Source organism: Cryptomeria japonica, chromosome 5 (assembly GCF_030272615.1).
Source record: "Cryptomeria japonica chromosome 5, Sugi_1.0, whole genome shotgun sequence".
Lineage (NCBI taxonomy): Eukaryota > Viridiplantae > Streptophyta > Pinopsida > Cupressales > Cupressaceae > Cryptomeria > Cryptomeria japonica.
This window is the reverse complement of record NC_081409.1, coordinates 315080971-315104401: the sequence shown is the minus strand read 5'-3', so window position 1 is coordinate 315104401 and position 23431 is coordinate 315080971. Positions and strand designations below refer to the sequence as shown.

Below are 23431 nucleotides of genomic sequence, written 5' to 3'. Positions count from 1 at the left end.
AAACCCCAAGCACCTTCGCCGGTTTTACGAACCCAAGAGTTGAAGTAGAAACAGCAGACAAGAAAATAAGTAACTCGTCATTCGATACGAATGGCACTGAATTAAAAACCTAATAGTAAACTATTGAGCATAATGAGCATATTGCCTAAGACTGCGCATTATATCCAAATTCCGAGTCTTTGAGATAAAGTAATGCCTATAAACGCATATCTGCATTGTAATCTATATCAACTGCATCTTTGTTGGATGAAGAATAGAAGACGAAACATTTAAAATTACATCAGTCTCTTACAAGATGTCGATTCAGTACAAACATTTAATGATTTTGTACATCAGTTTTGATTGATGCAGCTTAAGTTCCCAACTACATCTCCAAACATAGTCGCTTATTCCAGCTACCATTACAAACATTTAGAAAAGCATTTTGTACTCTACATTATCCAAATCTTCTCCAGATGAAATGCAATAATTCAATCGGCAGCTTCATTTCTGTGGCCATTTGGCACAAGGTTTCAGCTGTCGAGTAATCTACAGTTCACCAGCAAAATTGATCAATACCGTCTACAACAGTACCAAATAAATCCAAACCTCTTATGAATATCAAGCTTGTTCATCCATGTCTTTGTTTGGCAAGCTCCAATAGTAACTATCTTCTTACAAACCTGTTGGGCATAGGTAACCTTGTGAACTGTGCCATACTATCAGTGTACTTGTAATGTTCTCTAGATTAATAAATTTTAACTTCAGATTCCCAGGATATAATGTAGCTTTAAAAGCAATCTAGCCTCTAGCGAGCTTCACTTAAGCGTGCAAATCCTTGCTTGGGCTCCATATAGGTGTCTTCGAACCCACATTCTCATTAGCTTTGTTGGCACCATTCTCAACAGTGAGGAGAGGATCTGTTTCAGTTTCCTTAACCTGACAAAATCAAGGTAGTTAGTTTACAGATATCGCTTCAAAGTAATCCAGGAAAATAATCGCAAAGCATGGCTGACATCAATATCAATATCAGACTCTCACAGAAACTAGCATAAATATATACAGTGCATTGCATAAAAGGATGGCTGACATCAATATCAATATCTGTAATGCATGGAGACTGCATTACAGATCGAAGCTACAGAAGAAATTTGTTGAAAGGACTCAACTCTACCTAAATACACCAGAACCTTTCATGTACATGACAGACTCGTACCACACAGGCTTTGCAAACCATTCTAAAATTGCCAAAGAAGAATTTTCAGCATGTTTCTAACAACACGATAAGACACTAGCATTTTGTAAAATAACATTAACAGCTAATTTTGGATATTGTAGTAATCATATAATTCAACGACACAAGCAAGAAAACAACCTATCATGAACAAATTATAGAAGGCTGGACCATCAAATTACGGGGTAAAACACATATCAGCTACTTTATGTATAATTAGACTTCTAGAGCAAACTGGTTTTATCCATGTTTTGGAAGAATATCAATGATAGATATTGCAGAGGGCACAAATTTGTAAGGGCAACAATCCGTCAAAACAGATCACCTTGACACAAATGTAGACAACACTAATGCAAATTAATTGAATTTTAAAACCTCTACACTTATTTGCGCTTAATTATCCTTAATGGTAAGCCAAAACACTTGGTGCATAAATAATAAGTTACTGTTCACTCAGAAAAACGTGTTAATGATGTGAGGCTTTTAGTAGTGCCATTACTGTTAGGAAGCCGAGAAGAATTTGGTAGGAAGGCCCTCATTCCCTGAGGCTTCTCATTCTTCTATTTCTGCATACAATGATGGCCAATGCTGCGTGGAAATGATGGTTTTTCGGTGGTGGTATAATAATTATTTAAATTTGTATTTTGTATGCTGCTCTTTCACCATTTAGTTTGGGGGATTTGTACAGCTGTCAAGGGGTTTTTCTTTTAGCGGTATATCTTGTTAAATTTGTATTTTGTATGCTGCTCTTTCACCATTTAGTTTGGGGGATTTGTACAGCTGTCAAGGGGTTTTTCTTTTAGCGGTATATCTTGTGGACTATCACCTAGTACATTTTTGTATACAGAGATCTAATACAAGGACACATTGTCAACCTCCAGCCCCACATCCCCATCCCTATTGGCATTCCAGGGACCTGGTGACAGTGGAGGACATCTCCTGGTCATAAAAGCCAAAAGAAGAAAAAACCATGAATCACCACCAATAGCAACTTTTAACCTAAATTAAAATCAACGACCTTTTCCCCATTAAAATCACCAATTTTTCCAGAAATTGTGTTCAACAATTTTGAACATTTATGTGCCACATTATCGCATTTAAATCAAAAATGTCTGACACACATTATCAACATGTTTTAACCTACCCACATTTTTTTCATATTAGGTTAGTTTCTTTAAAAATTCTAATAAAACAAAATTTTCCTTGCCACCCTTCTTAAATAATAACTTCGAAAGTTAGAATCAATTTCTACCACATTCAAAAAAAACATTAATGAAATGACTTCTCCAGTAAGGTCAAACAAAATTATCTATAAAAGAAGCAATACAAAGTTACACCCATAGGCATATGACAAGCAACTGATAGAAACAAACAGAATTTCAAACAATGTTGATGAAACAACCGTTTTAAATGTGCAGAGTACCCGACGGAAAAACAAATCACTCAATTACCATACATACCATGATATTCACACAAATAGACATTGCATAAACAGATACGCAAAAGCTTCTTAGGCGCAATGCCAAAATTGAATTGCAATAGAATTTTGTCAACTACTTCAAATTTCTTTCAACTTGCTACAAATCCCTTCAAATGAGAGCAACTTCGCACAGCAATTTAATATTATCGGGATCAGGAACATCCTAAGGCCCTAAAAAGTTTGACAAAAAATTGTTAAGGATTGGACTGTAAATCATTTAGTTCTATAAACTTTGAACCTAGAGAACTAAAAGATTCTACCATTATAATACAAAATTTGACCTTGACATATCGCAGAAGAAGCCAGTTTAAGTATCCCGTTTTTTGCATTTACCAATGCTTGTACATTGCTAACAGTTCTAGCTTTCAAACCCCAGAAGAAAAACAGGTGACTTTGCATAGGCAGGACACCTACTTTAGCATTATAGTGCTTGGTACTGCATCTATAAAACCTCTGCTTAAAGCTTGACTTGTGACAATCTTCTCAAGAACTAAACTAAAAAACTTCTAGTCAATTAAAGTTGCTCAATATTCAGTACAACTCCCTGAAAATAAGGGAAATCTCTATATGAAAAAAAAATGATACCATTGATGTAGACCAGCCAAATGAGCTCAACAAGATCTATCCAAACTCCAAGTGGATTGCAAATGATGATGTTCTTCTTGATCCTGATGATTTTGATATCCTAACAAAGGCCAACCTTAATTTTTTTGAGGAGGCATAAACATATAAATCATTAATATATGGTTATACTATATTAAACTTATTTTTAAATATGTTAACTATCAGTAATAAGTATAAAGAAAATTAAAGCAGAGCTGTATTACGGAGAGGAATACTGTATCACATAGCATATGGATACAACTATTTTTCAAACCTACTTCTATAAATACTACTTAATTGGTCATTCGTAAATTAACATATATAGAGAGAAATAAATAATATTAATGATAAAATTAACAATACCTATTATAATCAATTTGAAATTAATTAATATAATTTTAAAATAACTAATATGTATTTAAGTTTAATAAACAATAAACTCCATTAAAACTTATTGTAAGATTAATAAGATTTATTATTAATAAAAGATATTAAATAATCCTGTATTACATATGGATTTAACTATTTTTAAAACCCTCTAATATAAATACTGCTTAATAAGAAATTCATAAAATGATATATATAGAATTTTAAATAATATCAATAATAAAATTAACAATAAATATTAAAATTAAAATTATCAATTTAAAACTAATTAATATTATTTTATATCCTAATATATATTTAAGTTTAATAAGCAATAAACTTAATTAAAAATGGTTGTAAGATTAATAATAATATTAATAAAACTTAAAACATCCAATAGCTTATGTTCGATTAAAGAAGGGGGAAAAATACTAAACGAAGCTATTCGAATAGCTGGTCAAACATGACTGGAAGTTATTCGAAGGCAAGACTATTCCAACAACAATTTGAGAGAAGGGCGCAAGAAATGGTGTAAATTCAACTTGAACAAAAATAGTTGCCGGCCCCTGACACGAATGCAACCTAAAATGGGGTTAACCATGCCATCAATCTTGATCAAATGACCATTTCTGTCATTTCTTCCTCATCTACTACTGCTTGTGAAAATGCAATGAAAAATGAAAAATATTGTTATTTAGGGTTTTTCTCATATGTTTTATTTTTTTATTGTAGATGATTTGAACTCAGCACCATCTAGGTGCCTGCAACATGGACTTTGCCATTAAAGCACATGTTTTATGATACCAAGGTTAAACAAAATGCATTGAAATTTTCATCCACCATTGGAATTGCAATTGAAATGCCTTGTATAAGTTGGAATCGACTAAACACCTCCTTGATGACTCTAAATGAATCCACCTCAAAAGAAACATACCTTGTCTGATTCCATAGGCATTTTATACCTGTATCCAATTCAGAAACACCTCATTCTCGAGTAAACAAGGTTTTGCCCATTTGGTAACATAGGAATTATTTTATTTTATTTTAGAACTATTTATTTTATTTTTTCTAGATTGACAACTATATTTTATTTGGTTTTAATTTTGTGGATACATTTAATTTAACTTTTGAAAAAGCCACCATTCATTATTTCAATCTCCCTTTTTTTGGTTTTTACTTTATAGTGTACTAGATATTATATACTTATATGTTACTTTTTATTAATTTTGATTTTCTTTTTATTAGCATTAATTTTGTAGTTTTAGTTTGATTTTTATAAATGTTGGTTGTGTTTTGGTTTTTATGCACATGGTCACAGCATGAGACTGCTTGCTGCCACTATAGGACGCCTCTCAGCATAATCAGTGATATGAACATAAATGACAAATATCTACATCCACAATTCATGAGCTAAACTCTCTATGTCTCTATTCTATCGAAATGCCTTTAAATTTAAAAAGCAATAGGTTTTTCTTCTTTTTTTATGTTTATTAAAAATCCAATTTTTCCCCAAATAAATCCAAATATTTTGACAAAAAGCTTAATCTTTTTGGTTTGCCGATTTTTTTCCAAAAAATTGTTGCTGCTATGCTCATAGCCATTCCATGTCCTCTATGGAAGTCAGGGATGCACTTTTTTTATCTTTTTTTTTCAAACAGGTAATTTTTTAAAAAATGAATCAGTTATAGTCTGAAGGCTCTCTGAGTACTCTACTTGACTTTGCAAACTCTCAAGTCTCTGAGCTGACCAAGCTGAGTTGACCAGACTCCCACACCGAGTCTGGTTGAGTCTTGTAGAGTATTCACCCAAGTCCTGCTCCAAAACTCTCCAAGACTCTGGCTCAGGCTCCCAAGTCTTGAGCACAGACTCTTCTGTTGTGGGCTTGGACATAATAGCCACAGTTTTTTAAGCAAAATTTCAACTTTATTAAGTCATTTTTTGCTCTTATTTGCCCATTTCACATAGCGAAGCATCAACATAGCAAAAAGACAATTTGAGAAGAGAAATTTTAAGCATTTTAAGTTGATCAAATCATCAAACAGAAGCAATAAAATTGAATGCAGTGCAGGAAAATTAATACACTTTTGATGAACACAATCTATCATCATTTTGATACTGACTTACCTTGCAGTTCAAGGCTTGAAAAATTAAGTTACAATAGGAGGGGAAAAACGAAGATGTAGATTGTATTTGGTTTTTTTTTTCATTTTGACATATCATCATATGTAAACAGTTATTATACTGTATTTATTATTTATAATTTTGTTGTATTAAAGTGTATTGTTCGACTTCTGAAGTATAAAATTTCAAATTTTGAGAGTTTTTGGATCATCTGACGTGTAAAGTTTGAATTATGACAAATCAATGGTCAAATAAGAATTTTATGTTCTCTAAATGCATTAATTTCTCTTTTTGTGTAATTATGATTTTTTTGCCAAGCCTATGCTGAGTTTTTTTGCCAAGTCCCAAGTCCGAGTCAAAATTTTGAGCTGCCAAGTCGAGTCTGAGTCCAAGTCTTTAAACCATGGTTTTTTGCAACTATGGAAAGAAAATTTACAGTTGTTGAATGGCAACATAGTGTTGTTACCCTTTTCATCAATGAGCAATTCTATGATTGCATACAGCTGTCAAAGAGCAGACAATTATAAAATGAGTGTGTACAGGCGTGGAATGAGCAAAAGCACAATTGCATGCATTTGTAAAGTGAAATCATGCATATGTCAAATGAGAGCATACGGTTGTAAGAAATGTACAGTCATTACACTTTCATTTATGATCTTGTACCCTTCAGGCCTTTTGTTGTAATGAAAACATTAAACGATGAAATCAAAATTTATTTATTTTATTGCTCCTATACTCAATCAATCCACATGTCAGATTGAATATCAACAAATTTCATTCGATATATGAATGTCTAAACTTGAATTTTAATGTCATGTATAGCTAAGATTACATATCATAGCATATATCACGAAATGACCCTTGCACTGCTATCCTCAAAAATGTGTCCTCTCATACCCTGCCGTCCCCATCCCTGAAATGTGTCCCCTGCTATTCCCATCCCTAAACATGTCATGCTATCCCTAACCCCAAAATTTTATAGAACAAAAGTAAAAGGCAATAATTACTTGCTTCACGTTATTAAGACCACATGTTTTACTTTTTAAGAATTTTTAAGTGTCCATGGCATTTATGTCATGGGTTTAATTTTTTATGCTTTCAAAGTTTGCTAATTTTATGTTAGACACTCCCACCTACGAGTGAGACATGAAATGTAGCTCTCAATGGAATCCATGGAGAGGAGGTTAGAGCTTTTAATATTGATGTAATCACAATCTTAAATAAAAAAATTATGGTTATTTTGTTTATAGACATTATCCGAACTTCATTCCTGTTCTTAGGTTTAAATATGTATATGCTTATGAATTTTATATGTTTTATGTATGATCATTACTGAAAACATGCCCAAACCTTAAAAATAATGCAGTATCCACATTCCAAACCCCAACACAGGCAACTTAGAAGTTAGAATAAAAGAGTAAAAAATCTATTTTCCTATTTTTTCTTGCCCAACAACTCCTCTTGGGCATGATATGGTCATCATATATTTATTTAAATGAAAATAATATTAACCATGCTAATTCAAAAATTGACCATGTCAGATCTCCAATCAGGTAGATTTTGTGAAATCTAAGCTCCATGTGTTTTGTTATTCCATTAATTAAATTTTGCCAGCATAGCATGTGAAACCAATAATAAATTGATGATCTGCTTTTGAAGTCAGAAAACACAATAAGTAACATGAAGGAAAAGATTGGCAGTAAAATACCTGAGGTGCAGGTGTCTCACTTGGTTTCGATTGACTTTCAGTTGTACAAAAATAGGAATACAAGCCCATTCCAATAATAGCAATTAATATTCCCAAAATATTTCGCCAACTAAATGGATCATGAAGTAGAACATAGCCAAATGCCAGAACCAGGCAAGTCTTCAAATGTCCTAATACTTGATATGTGACTGGGGATGTCTTACCAATCACAAGGAATGTACTGAAGTTGACAGACACGGAGATCAAGCAAGATATTACAATGAAAATCTGCAAACAGAAGTGTATAATGGTAATTAGTACATTAAAGAACAAAAGAATACCCTGAAGGAACTGTAACACTGTTCTACTTCTAGTTATGTGTATGCATACATTCGTATGGACATAGTCACTTACAAGAACAGGAGGTGTATACTTAAATGCAAACACATTTTGGTTTGTCAAGAGCCCATCCACAAAGGGACCAGTGATGAACAATGTTGTTGCTTGGTAAGGGCATGATTGGTACAAGAGCTGAGTTGAAGACACTTTGAATCGCTTCTGTATGGTGTTTGTCATCTAAAAGAAGAATTTGATTAAGGTTTCAACATATAGTTTGAAGTAGCTTTCTGATAATGTCACACTGATGCACAAATAAAAGCCTTGTAAGCTTTGAATTTGGCAATAGATCTCCAATAAAAAACATAATAATTTTTTTTAAATCATGCAGGGTTTGAGTGTGTGCCTGTGTACATGTGTGAGAATTCCAGTGTGAGAATCAAGGATTTACTGTCAGAGATGGGAGGTCATTATTTTAAAAAATCACTGAAGACAAGTTGGAAAGTTGACTAATGAGGAAATGTCACCTCAAATGGAAGTTGTTTAGATAACAGAGAATACAATGAAAGAGTTAGAAATTCCTTTTTTTGAGAAGACAATTTCAAGGATCAACAAACTCCCATGGGCATGTGCTGCTGCTGAGTGATAATTGCATGATAACATTAACCCCACTGGGCTCAACTTCAAGCTCAGCAAGAAAATAAGGTTCTCTTATAAGAAGTGATTCATTTTCTCCAAAATAAGAATGTGGTTACAGAATGTCTATTAAAACACAATTTCCAAAAAAATTGCAAAATTCTAAGGGTAAGATACCACCAGAAAAAGAACAGAAAAGGGAAAGCACTGAAAATGCAGAATAGAAAAGGATACAATTTGTGCAACACATGTCGTCAGAATCGCAAGGACAGCCAAAATTGATCCCAGAAGATTGAGTTGCAAATCAGTGACAGTTGCAATGCCAACTCCAATTAGTAGGATTACAAGGGCAAACTGGATCTTTCGGCTGCAAAACATGACAATATACGAATATAAGTATTTGCAATCTAGAACCATTATCAAGCATAAGCATTAAGATTCCTTTAGCAATCTACAAATACAAAGACATGAATACAAAAGACTCCACATCTGCAACTTGTTGAAAAGAAAATAGTTTTATAAATACCCTAGACTGTTCTTTGATTTGTTTCTGTATGGTGAAAAATCAGAATGTGTAGTAGGCTCAATTCATACTAATTGATTGTGATTATGTCATGTTTTAAATTTTTTGCAAAGGCTGACTATTTCAAAAAGCAGTCAATTTAAATTTTAAACAAACAGAACAGACTTCAGAGATTAAATTAAGGTCATTTGGAACAGTCAAGGACTGCCATTTTTTTGAGATTGCATTAAATTTAGTGGAAAGCAGAGTTGAGATTCAAAGTCAAAACCAATTATTTAAATTGGAAAATCGATGACAAGAGAGCATTTTTAGTGTCCTTCATATAACATTCTTATAGCACTAAAGTGTCATCCACCCTCACAAATGCTTGGTCAATAATGCAACAGAATATACTTCTAAATTGAAGAACAGGTAGAAATTAAAGCTGGAAGCCAACAACAGGAGAATGAATGAAGGGCATACAAGTGCTGCCATGGCAGCTTACAGAAATCATGAATCGCATAAATATCATCTTTGCAAACTTGCAGAGTGTGAAGTAAATCTAAAGTAAGAGTTTGAGTATTTTAGCTTGTGCATGTCACAATTACAGCTTGCCAAAACTAGCATCACATATAACAGGTTAACTTCAACGGGTACTAAAAAAATGTGTAAAACCACCAAAAGCATCTATAACAAGAGATCACCAAAATGTCAACTATAGCTGCAAGGTAACAGGTTAAAGTGCTTGCAAAGACTTCTCAAATCAACTCCAGAGTTGATCTAAGAGATCACCAAAATTCAAGGATTTGATCTACCATAGATTTGGCCATACCCATCAGAAGAAGGTATTACTACTGTTAAAAGAATTCTCAAATAAACATCATCTGATACGAAACTCATCTTTATGCATCTATTAGTGCAAAATCCCTAAGTTTGTTTATCAAACCATAGTTGACAAAAAATTACCTTAATTCCTTCCGACCAAATTCAAAGATATAAAAAAAACCCTGCAAACATTAAGTACTTATAAAGTGTGAGTTCTCAAAAATAGTCAAGATTTTCCTGAGCCCCTCTTTCCCCTTGATATCAACAATTCAGTGTCAGGAAAGTAAGGCATTACAGCCACACCCTCTACTACAAAGATTTGTGAAGACAACACATAACGCATATTGGCATGCATATATGACACTTATAACTATTGTTAATATAAAGCCTGCACACCTTCAAGCCATACTGCATTAAACTGTACATCAAAAGGAAAACAATCTATATTAAAAAGGCTGGTGGATAACAAAGCAGTTGAAAGTTATCTACATTCCACTCTCTCAAGGGACAATTAAAAGCACAAAAGAAATTTCAATTCCAGATGTATAAGCAGATCAATCACTAAAATAGCATCCTTATTCAACTAGGAAATAATGCCAGGAATACTTTATGAGCTCATGGCAACACCTGAAAAGCTTCCGGAAAAAAACAGTTTCCAACAGAACAGTACATGGGATTATTGCCAACTTTGTCATCTGAAAAATCAAAATGCAATCAAAACAAGATTCAGTACTAGGAAAAATGCCATTATGTAGGAAATATTAAAGAGATGAATCGCAAGATCAAAGTTTGGGAATACCTGATAGAATCCAACAGAGTTGAAACCCAAGCAAAGATTCAGAAGTCCAATTGAAATCCCATTCAGAATACCAAACCCCATTACAGCACGTGCATCAAAGGGCTTATGTTCAAATAATTTCAGCCATAATGCTATATGTAGAGAACAGAATGTTACCAAAAGATGCCAACTGGTTAAAGTTGTGGCTGCCAAAAAAAAGGAGTAACACTGAGTCAATAAGTTATAAGACCAAAAAATCTACTGGATAAAAACAACAAAATAAAACATGTGCCACAGAATAATGCAATACTGTGTCAATGCCAAACTGCAAAGCAAAAACAATCAAGTAAAAGTAGAAAATCAATTACATAAAGAATCATCCAGTTGCCATCAAGTAAAGCTATATTCTATTCGACAAGATCCAGAAAAGCTTGGTTTCGGAATAAAAAAATAACATACAACCTCTGTGAATCTCACAACACCAAAATATTAAGTGGAGTTTAGGTAAACACCAAGAAATCGCCAATCTGGTGTAAAAAGAAGCCCCTTCTGAGGCTCCACGAGGATTTCTTTTTATTTACCTTACATACTGTTTGATGAGGCATATGTGCCCTGCCCCACTACAGCTTCCAACGTGTGCATCTTATATGTAGTACATACCTTTAACATGAGGCCCATTCATGGTAAACAAATTAAGCTACAGTAAAATTGTATGGAATAGCTAAAACTTCTCTACCTCCCACCCTCCAAATTTCCAATGGACTAGCATATTTATCATGCAAGTAATTGGCATTCATATACTCACTTACCCAGAGGAATAACAAATAAGTCCAAAAAAGCTGGAATTGAGATTTACAATGATTGACAATAATACATGGAAAAAGGTAAGCAGCATACAATAGAAGCAGAAATTGTGAATTTTATTGTGATAAATCATGATTTGGCATTTTCATCCAAGAAAAGCACATTGTTTTGAAGAAAGTGATCAAACAAGTTTTGACCTGATGAAATGTGAATGAATTGTGACTTTCCACATTTTTGGCAATTCTTTTGAGGATTTATAGGTTTTCTCTTATTTCTGCAGTGATTTTTTCCTTAACCGTAACCCATTTTTTTTCCAATTAAATCCCGACTAATTGAAAAAAACTGTCTTTTGGTTTGTTGAGTTATTCCCAACAAAGACTTTTGCTACTATGTGGCAAACCTTATTAAGAGAAACTTTATCCTTTAATTAAACTTATTTACTCATAATCTCTTCATTACCTCTTAAGCAGAGACAAAGAACTAAACGTCCCTGGTTCAACATCCAGCAACTGTGGTCTAGAGGCAAGATAGGGCACTTCACTCTTTCTTTATTATTAAGATCTTAATTAGCTATCTATAGACTCTGTAGTTCCATATCCACCTGGTGATAAGATCCAAAATATAGCAGTAGTGACCTTAATGTTAGTGTAGGTTTTTATTTTCATTTGTTGGATATTTGTATTATCCTACATAATTATTTAACTTGCTTAGTTGTAGTAAGTGGGTCATTATAAGGGTAGATGGCATCTTCCATGAGTGTAACTCCCACCTATTTTTGGGTAAGTTGGAATTACTTTTCCATTAGTCAGTTTTACCTTTTCTATTTCCTATATATGTATCCACTCCTCTGCCTTGTATTTTGCCTCCTCTCTTTCCTATATGTGTATCCACTCCTCTATCTTGTATATCATTCATGTTATTGTGAGTTTCCTTATGTAGTTGGAACTACTTTTCCCGTTGGTTGGTTTTGCCTCCTCTCTTTCCAATATACGTTTCCACTCCTCTACATTATATTTCACTCATGTTATCATGAGTTTCCTTAACATGATTTTGTTTCTTGAGCATTCAAATATCTCTTTGTGGAAACTAATTTTGTTCAACTATTTTCGTTACAATATAATTTGGTAAAATAGTTTCATTGTTTCTAATTCATGCACTAAGTTTTTAGGTAGCTTCAGTTTATTTCTAAATCCAATACCCTTTGAAAAAATAAGGCAATCTCTTGATTCTAAAACAATTTGGGAGATTAATCACTTCGCATGCAAATCATAAATGAAAAACTCACAAGTCCTTGCAAGTCAAAAACTATGATGAGTTACTCAGTAGCAATTATTACTAAAACTTGACAATAAATCGCTAAAAAGTCAAAACCTTTCATGAATAACTCACCTGAATGACTATAACTATAAATTCATTTTTTCACCAAATGTTGAAAAAAAAATTATGATGTTTGCATTTTGGACACGTGATTAGCATCAATTGGTGGCAATTAAGGGCACATGAAACAAAAGGACAAGAGCTGCCCAAAGAAAAAATTAAAAAAATCATTTTCATAAACAAAAAAGTGCCAAAGAACTAATCAACATTAAGAAACAAAATTGTGAAAAAGGCATGCACCATGAAGGTTTGTTTGGTGAAGACCTTAATTTGGGCATTGTTCCAAACCTCACAAGGGTCGTTGCCCCCAAACCCTCATGAGGGGCACTACCCCTCAACCCTATTAAACCCCCAAGAGGGGCGCTACCCCTCAACCCCATTAGGATCCCAACTTCCAAACCCCCACTAGTTATTAGGATCTCCTTCACATAAGAAACTTGAATACAATGACAAGGTGATAAGAGATTGAGATATAACTCTTGAGTGTGCTGACTTGGATGTTATTATCACACAACTTGCCAAAAATCTCTTTAAATGAGGCAACTTCTACATATGGCATGGCTAGTGGAAGAGGCATTGTAACTCATTCAAACGTTGAACTCATTTTCTGGTCTACGATATGTAATAAACTCTAATTTTCATTTATATGTGATGGAAATCAATAATATGTTCTACAAATTCAATAATATGCATGTTTTTTAAGAATATTTTTAAAAACTTGCATATATATCTGAGTTCTTCCTCAACATCCCTAATTTTTTTTTAAATTGAGCCTACCAAGTAATTGCCAAGTCTAATTTTTTCAATAATGGTGCAATTTTTAAAAAAAATTGGTATTTTTTATCTTGCTTTTTCAAATGATTTAGAGAATCATAATGGTTTTGACAAGAAAAACTAATATCTTTGGGGTTTTGTTCTTGGTTTTTATATTATGGGTGTGTGTAACTTCTCAATAATCTAGGCAACATTTTTAGCTGTTCCATTGCATTCAAGAGGCTTGGAAAAGTCAAATTTGGCTTTTATTCTACCCAAATCTAAGATCTAGAAGTCATTTTGCACTAGAGAGTCTAATCATGATCACAGACAAGCAACTATTTTTCTAATTGTTTTGGCACTAAATGGACCTTGGCATTGAGTCCAAAAGATTCAGAACCCTAGGACACATAGATTTTGTCAATTTTGGATTGGGGAGCAATTGGAGCAAAAAAAGTTATTTTGCCACATGGTCCTACAACCTTTTGTTTAAAAATATTTTTTTAAATAAATAAATAACAAAATTTAATAGTAGATTTTTATGGGTTGCATAGTCACTATTTAGATCGTGCAGCCTAGCCCCAGCTAGTGCTGCCAATGTTCCACTAGTCATCAACCCACCATCCATTGTGCTCCGCTCCAAAGCCATTGCACCACCACTTGCAACCCTCCATCCATATGGCACCCTTCGACCACCATTACTACCAATGCCACACCCAACCAAAGCACCACTTTTGCCACCAATGCTGCCCATCTACAACTCAAGTGCCACCAAGGGTAAGAATCCCATCTCATTTGTCTTTTCAAATTTGGAGGTAACTTTAAGAGACTTGATCTCAATCATAGGGAGGTATTTTTTGCTACATTTTTTAAAAATGGGGCAGCATTTTGTTCTCTTCATAGTGGTAATATTGATTGTTAACTTTGAATTGCCAATCCAATAGAAAATTGGTTTTCTCAAAGACTTTATTGTTTAATCATGCTTTTGGGGCCTATGGAAACTCATAACTTTCTCAAAACAGCTTCTTTTTTTATGTGAACATTTATTTGAGCTGTACAGTTAGTTCTATGTTGTTAGTTTACTTCTAATTACTTTCAGCTTCATTGGCCATCTTGGGCTAGGTGAATAGAAGTATGCATTATATATCACAATAAAATAAAGTGCAAAGCTTTGCAATTGTGCGAGAGACATTTCAGCAACTAGTACCAGAGGGTGTTGTGTGTTCTCTTAATATTTCTGCATTCTCACATTTATTTTTCTGCGCTATGGATCAATCGTCAATTTGTCTACTTACACCATATAACTATTATGACTGAAAATCTGAAATAGTTGCAAAGAAAATCAAATGATTTAACAAATGTGAATATGCCTATGGGTTGTTACATTTATCCATAGTTCCTAGACTTGCCAAGACTTGCCGAGTGACCTTGGGCGAGTCCCAAGGGCCTAGACTCGAACTAGTCCGAGTCCTGGGTGAGTCCTGGTGAGTCTTAGAACTCGTGGACTCGGCTTGGACTAGGCGAGTCTTAATGCCTGGGCCCAAACTCAATTTTATTTTTTTTAAATCTCAAAAATGACAAAAAAGGAAAAATTTTTACGCTTAGTCCTTAAAAAAAAACTTTTTGGGGGCATAGCCCTTGAACCCCCACTTTCAGCCCGCAGGGAAACACAAGTGCGTTTCTTCGCACCCCTTCTATCGTTGGGTTTTTATCACATCTAACACCTTGTGTGGATCACTAAGGCTATGGATCTTGTCTTTAGTGACGAGGACCTTCATTGGATTGACCAAGCAAATAGAGAGGTTGACGTTGTAACCATGGCAAAGGAGGAGGTTAGAGCAAGAGTAGACACGAGCACAACTAATGTTGGTGAGGGTGACATGGAGTCATGGACAGAGACTATGGCTACTGAATCATCCAAGACCTACCTTAGAAGCCTTTGTCGGAGGGATGCATGCTCCTTTAAGTCATAGACTTGTAGTTATTGTTTTGATATTTGTGTGGAACATTTGATGTCATGGATTTTATATTCCATGAGCTTTGTATATATTTGACAATAATTATATATCTAATTTTGTTATTTCCTTTAGCTACAATTTGCATTTATACTTATGTGATCGATGTATACTTGTGAATGTGATCAAATTAGCTTCTATTTGATGATGTTATTGTGCCTCTAAGGTTTATTAAATAAAGGGTGCATGAAACAAGTTTAAAATCCTTAAAAATCTCTAAATTTCTTGGGTTTTTCACTTTGTCGAGTCCTGCTAAGTCTTCACCGAAATTTTTTCCGGAGTCCCAAGTCGAGTCACCCTTGCCAAGTCCAAGTCTCATTTCTATGCATTTATATATATCTCATGAACAACTCTTTCATATTGAATCCTTAAATTCCACTAAATCAGATTTCAACTAAATTGGCTAGTCTCTTTGGGATTCATGACGTCATAAGGGGTCACTAGTTGGAGAATGAACTCATTAGCCTAAGTTCTAGGAATTTTGACATCATTCAAGACTTCTTAACCAGATTGAAATCATTGCAATTTTTGTCTAAACAATGTCGGATTGAAAAAGAAGACACCAATTGATCCTTAGTATCCTCTCCAAACTTGGTTCAATTTAGACTTTGTTTCTGCCTTCTATGCCATAAAGGGTGTCCTAGAAAATCAATTCACTATGCCATCTCTAGATGACTTCACCAAATCTCTCATTGGGGAGCATGATAAGTTCATACAAATGGGTACTCTAAAATATTCTAATTCACATGGCCTGGTTGCCAACAAAGACACAAAATAATAGGAATAATTGGAAAATAAATGCAAGAAATAGAAAAACAAGAAGAAAAAGGATTAGAAACCCTCTACTTCTAAAGCTACATCAAAGACCTCATCTTATAAAGGCAACAAACCTAAGAAAGACAAGGTAAAAAAGAAATCAATCACCTAATAGTCTAGAAAAGAATAACATTAGCATTCCTAAGTCAATAAAAACAAAGCTCCTCACATGAGAGGTCTTCAAAAGTAAAAGATAGCAGTACGAAGAAACGAAAGGACAAGGCCATTGTAGCAATTGTATCTCCATCGTCCACATGGGTAATTACTCGAAGCGCTTCAAACCACATGACTTCATCTCAAGACGATTTCAAATTTTATGAGCCGTGTACTATGCCAACTATTTTGATGGGTGATACACTTGTTGAAGTATGTGCGAGAGGGTATTTTCACATGAGTGATGGGACATTTAAGGATGTTCTTTGGGTACCCCGTTCTCAACTAATATCCTATTTGCTTATCAAATTGTACACAATTTGAGCAAACATGTTGAGTTCATTCCCAATTTTGTGGCTATTAGCGAGGTACATTGTGGTTCTACAGTTATGGTGAGGAGAGCGATCATAAAAAACAAATATATCTCTTTTCACTTTCATCTTGATCCCTCTTTAATTGTTCTTATTACTCATTCCAATTAAGTTATAGCATGACCATTTTGACCATTTTGACTACAACTACTTGCAACAACTTAGCCAGCATGGCATGGTTATGGGGTTGTCTTATGTTCATTTTTTTATGGTGTTTGCTAAGGATATGTCCTTGGTAAGCATCCTAAAGAGAAGTTTGACAAAGGCAAGGCATGGATAGATATACAAATTTTGGATTTAGTTCAAAATTACTTGTCTAGTCCATTTCTACATCCTTCTTCCATAGGACCAAATATATTTTCACCTTCACCAATGATCTTTCTAGTTGAGTAAAAATAGTCCACAATTTTTTAAGAAATTTCAAAAATTTTGTGAAGAAATAGTAAAGGAAAGCCATTAGGGTTTTACACAAAGATAGCAAAACAACTATTTTGAGCATTTTTGCACTTTAGAAGGGATTGATTTGCAATGTACAATCCCCTACATTTCTTAACAAATTAGTGTGGTGAAATAGAAGAATAGATCTTTGAAGGAAGCAATCAACTCTATGATTCACTCCAAATCTCTTGTACCTTAATACTATTGGGCAAAGGCCACTAACTGTGCACGTTATACATAAAATTACATTCCTCGTCGAGCCTTGGAGAGAGTCACTCTTTTTGAAGCTTGGAAAAGAGGAAAACTCATAGTTAAGTACTTTAGGGCTTTTGGTTCTCCAACATGGGCCCGCATTCCTACAAAGAAATGTATGACCATGGATTCATAGAGCAAGCTTCAATTTTTGTAGGCTATCCAAATGGTGTTGAGGGTTATCGACCCCAACCTACCACATATAAATTGTTCATCGAAAAGAGTGTTCACTTTGAGGACTCTTCAAGTTTAGCTCTTGACACTTCCGATTCTTCTACATTCACATTGAAACCACTAGACATTGATAACAATTTTGAGTATTCAAATCCACCTATGCAATGATGATGATTACTCCTCCTCCACTTTGGATGCTACAAGTGACAATGAGAATTCACTTCCTCCCTCTCCCAATCATCATTCAAAGAAGAGGAATCTCCTCCAAATTGTCTAACTACAAATCCATTTTAGACTCAACAGACCCTACAACCTATAGTTGATTGGGTTGGGGATCCTTAAAACATCACATAAATTCGATCACAATCTAAGATCTTCCACATGTTTTCATTGCTTTTGAATCCGTTCCATACTATTTTCAAGAGGTATCTAGTATTCCTAAGTGGGATGTATCCATGCAATAATAGTATAATGCCTTGGCTAGGAACAACACTTGGAACCTTAGCCCCCCTTCCCAAGGGAAAGGGGGCTTGTTCAATGTAAGTGGATATATCAAACAATATTTATAGCAAATGGGTTAGTGAACAAGTTCAAAGAACGACTAGTAGCAAAGGGATTTTCCCAAGTTCTTGGCATTGATTACTCTCAAGACCTTTGCACCAATTGCAAAGAACTCTATTCGACTCACTTGTCGTTGTAGCACATCACTAGGAGGTTCATCGAGTGGACATGAAGAGTGTCTTTCTTCATAGAGAACTTGAGGTAGAGATATATATGGAGCAGCAACAAGGGTTTCTACAATATCTTTCCATGGTTTGCAAATTCCATAAATCTATCTATGGCCTAATACAAGCCCCTCAAGCTTCGTATGTCAAGATGAATGGACTCCTTACAATTAGGTTCTCTTGATGCCACTATAATCCAAAATTCTACATTTGGTAATAGGATGATACTCTCCTATTTATGGTTTTGCATTGTGATGACCTGCCAATCATTGGGAATGCTTCATCCATGGAAATAGCGAATATTGCCCCTTCATGAGATTTTCTATTACCAACTTGTGTTTGTTGCATTACTTTCTCGATATTGAGATATCTCAATTTGCTTTCAAGATTACCATTGCTGCTTGCACAATCCAAATATGCTCTTGATTTGCTCTCATAGATTCACATGGCTAATTGTGACCCAACTTTGACTCCCTTTTTATCAAGAGTTAATCTTGAGGCCCATTGCTCTTCACAATGGGTTGAGCATATATCCTATATGAAAATGTTAGGAGCCTCACTTATTTGACTAATGATAGGGCCAACATTTCATATGTTATGGGCATAGTTTCTCAATTTATGCAGGAGCCCCATGAGCTACACTAGAAAGAAGCCAAGCAAATTCTTCATTACATACAAGGTGCTTGTGGTTATGAGATTCGCTATGCAACAAGTATCGATATTGATTTGGCAAGTATATAAATTCAAATTGGATAGGCAATTCTCAGGTCTGCAAATCCTTCAGATTACACCTTCGCACTTGGCTCAATTCCTATATGTTGGTTGAGCAAGAAACAATCTCTTGTCGTTGTATCTTCCATTAAGGCTAAGTGTCAAGGTGCTATGAATGTAAACCACTAAGGCAATCTAACTTCAACTTATTCTTTTGAGTTTAGCATCTAGTTGAAACAAACATCTGTCATATTCTAAGACAACTAAAGTGTCATTCAAATTTTTCGAAACCTAGTCCACCATCAACAAACCAAGCACTTAAACGTCCATGTGCACTATATCTAAGAGCTTATACATGGACAAGTCATTGATCTTTGATGCTACCCACCTTCCAAGCAAAATGTCAACATCTACACCAAATCCCTACAAAAAAACAAGTTTATTCATTTACAAGATTTACTAGGAGTGCAAGAAGCTACTCTGTCTCTCTCTCTATTTGTGGCACTTTTCTCTCTCTATTTGGGGGGAGGAAGGGCTCCTACCCCTCTTCTTTTGGCGATTCCTTGGGAAAATATCTTTGTACATGAGCATACCTCATTAGGCTTCATTTGCCCAAGTTCATCTTCTCATTGACCTAAGTTGTGCTGAAAAAGAGGTGTCAATGTAAGTTTTTTATTTTCCTTATTGGATATTATTGTATTTTCCTAAAAATTATTTAGCTTGCTTAGTTGTAGTTAGTATGGGTAGATGGCATCTTTCACTAGTGTAACTCCTACATATATTTTTGGGTAGTTAGAGTTACTTTTCTCATTGATTCGTTTTGCCTCCTCTATTACATATATGTATCCAATCCTCTAGCTTGTATATCATTCACACTCTTGTGAGCTTTCTTAATGCTATTTTGCTTCTTAAACATTTGTATATCTCTTTGTGTAAACTAACTCTATTCACCTATTTTGGTTCCTGTATCATTTGCTAGAATAGTTCCATTGTTTGTACTCCATAAGCTATGTTAAGGTAGCTTCAATTTATGTCTGAATCTATAAATTTATAATGTCATATTAAAACAAACATCATGTTAATGTGGTTTGGCAAAGGGTACTTGGGCTTTCAAAAAAAATTATATCCATTGCTCTTAGGACAAGGTATTTACTGTATCATGCATGAGATCATAAAATTGTAACAGGAGGTTGGCAATAACAGACCAGCATAACTAGTGAAAAAAACTCTGGCATCATCAGTCCTAAAAGTCCCTTATTGATGTTGCCTCTAAATAAAAATTAAAATCATAGTCAATTCCAAAAACCAAGAATCCCTGTAACAACAGTTACTACCAATAAAAATATAGAAGTGTTAAAGCAAAGTCTCATCCAAATCACTAAAAAAGTTGCTACCAACAAAGAATAAAATTTGATCTCAAAAGCTAGGAACCTCACACAAATGAATCTGCAATCACCATTATCCTCGTGCAATCATTCTGCAAGTTTGCCAAAATACTATAGAACTAAGGAAAATAATTTCAAATAAAATTAAAATTTCTGGACAGTCCTTCTAATACCAAGGTTGAATGTTTTCCCCCAAAGATCTGCCTATTTCAAACAAAGGCAAAAGAGAACTGCAGTGCAATGCCATAAACTAACAAAAGAACTAGGGGGGGGAAATAGGTTCTAGTATTTTTTCTCATTTGAGAAAATGATCTGCATTGAAGATAAAGTCTAGGATAAAAAGATACAGATGGTAGATTCCTGCTGCCATCTATGTGAAATTGAACTTAAATATTGCTGATTTAGATGAATCGTTCAACAGTATTTAAACTCAACATGAATGGTGCCCACAAATGCAATGGAAAAGATAAATCAACAGGGGTTTATTGCAATGTGATTGATAGATCTCAGCCAAGACTAGTTACAATGAACAGTAATAAATAGTAAATTCGTGAAGCCATTTATGTGAAAATGAATTTGAAAACTTTTCATAAAGGTAAATCATTACTGCGATTTGAATTTAGCACAAATGATGCCTGAATAAGTCTTCGCTAGTTTAAACAATGTAAAACTAATTTCCCTAGGATTTTTGTAAACATTATCTACAAGTAAGCCTCGGTTTGCAATGAAAAGTAATAAATACTAGATTCATACATCCATTTATGTGAAACTGAACATAAATACTGCCGATAAAGATAAATAATTACCGAGATTTAAGTTTTGACACCAAATTAGACCAAGTAGACATTGGCATCTTACGCACGATAGTTTCCCGGGGTTTTAACTAGGACTTACCTCAGTTAAATACAGAGCTTTTTATTATTTTGCCTGCGATCTGTAGCAAAATTAATGTTTCGATGTCCATTACTAGCATTTACCAAAGTTAAGTCCAAGAAATTTTTTAATTCGACCAATAGATCTAGAACATAACTGAAGTTTGCCAATAACAGCAACAAATAACGATTCATGCGGCCGTTCACGCGAAATTGAAGTTAAATATTCTTGATAGAGACAAATAGTTCAGTGTGATTACTGGCACAATCGAATGCGCGAAAAAATACTTACCTTCGCTTCTTCTAAGGCATTGTAGTTTGCCAAGGGTTATTGGAAAAATACTAGGGTCAAATCCGAGATTCATTAAATTTGACTGCTAGATCTACGAAAAGGCCAATGTTTCCATAAGCAGATAATAAAGAGTAGATTCATGCAGCCATGATTCATGCAGCCATTCTTACGAATATCAAGTAGGATAATGTTGATAAGAGATTTAATTTTTCGGCAGGCGATTACTGAGATTCAGAAAAGAATGCCCTAAAAAATCTACTTAGCTTTAAGGTAATGATTTTTCCCAAAGGTTAAGTTAAAGTTACCGAAGTTAAATCCAAGAGTGCTGATGAGCGCCTTGTTGCAGATAACAATTGAAACAGAAGATATAACAGAGAGGCCCAAAGCTCCAATCGTTCCAAGCTGAAACCCGGTGCTCTCTGTCATTTTTTAACTCGCTCCTTTTCTACACTAACTCCGATTACGCTGTAAACTCTAAAGAGTCGCCGAAGCAGCTGGCATTATTGCTCGCCTGAAGAACAACACAATGAATGCTGCCTTAAATTATACTGCATTTTCAGATCCAGAACAAATCCGTACTAAACACTAAATATATGAAAGGGATTTCTCAGATCTTTGTGGAAAAAACAACAAGGGGATTCGAAGCTGCCACCTACCCATCAATCGCTGCAACCCCTCCCAGTGCCCTAGCGGATTTGAAAGGGATTTCAAATGCACCTTATAGAGGAGATTTAACACAAAATGCGCGGGTTTCAAGTGTGGCAAGCACTAGTTTCCTCGGCACTTATGTTTCCTCTGCTTAAATACATACTCCGTTCCCGTCCAATGATAAAATTAGCCCCTGATCCGATTTCGTTATATTCACGTTCCTCCCGCGTTTAATAAACATCGCGTGCTTTGGCAGCATCCAACGGAGATCATTAATGCCGGAAACTGCGCAATCGGGGGGGAATTAGGTGAATCCAACGGTGATGTGCGGCCGTTTGTTTCTGACGTTTATTCAACGTAGCCAGAACGAGGTCACATGAAGAGCCCAATTTCATACGACCCTGACTTTTACCGACTTTCGCGGTTCACGAGTAGATGAAACAGTTTGTATAGTAAATGATGTAAGCGAGTATAAGTATTTTTAGAATCTTTGTCTGGCATGCAGATTGCACTTTGTTTATTATTTATTTTTCCATATTATTTTCATATAAAGTAGACCAGCTAAAATTAAACACATGTGTGCAATTTGTATGCCGTAGATTGTACTTGACGATAAGTATATAATAGTGTGCAACACGACTCACCGACATTTTTTTACAAGCAACTCACAGAGTTCGTTTGTCTTGGCGTATGCTTCTGCAATTGTCAGATGTAAACTGCTTACTCTCCAATCACTTTTTCTGACAATCAATTGTGTCTTTATAATTGTTATTTTGTTTTAATATGGTGTAAATAAGTGAAGAAATTATTGTTGGTAAAAGTTTTACCGACATTAAATTTAAGAAAATGTGGTAAAGTAGTTTAATAATAATAATTTTTAGTCAAAGATAAATGGTAAAATTATAATAAAAAATGTTAACAAGTGGTTGGCATGCATCTTTTCATTACATTGTCCCATTGTCCCATTCATTTGTTTGGACATTGTGACTATAATAATAATAGTTAATATTTATTGAGTAGATGTATATATGTAAAATTATATTGAAAATATTATTATTTTTAATTTTTGTAGTGGATATTTTTTATATTAAAAGCAGT

The 23431-nt window shown here is 34.4% G+C and overlaps 1 protein-coding gene across 1 annotated transcript; it reads right to left on the bottom strand.

The window, feature by feature from the left end:
• Positions 1–223: 223 nt before the first annotated feature.
• On the bottom strand, positions 224–22534 carry LOC131062817 (UDP-xylose transporter 3). The gene is made up of 8 exons (XM_057996563.2): positions 22342–22534; positions 21991–22196; positions 10569–10753; positions 10397–10464; positions 8677–8809; positions 7885–8046; positions 7492–7758; positions 224–918 (listed from the first exon to the last, which is right to left on the bottom strand). The coding sequence occupies exons 2-8, from the start codon at positions 22109–22111 to the stop codon at positions 802–804; spliced, it is 1053 nt and encodes a 350-aa protein (XP_057852546.1). The 5' UTR covers positions 22112–22196; positions 22342–22534; the 3' UTR covers positions 224–801.
• Positions 22535–23431: the final 897 nt, after the last annotated feature.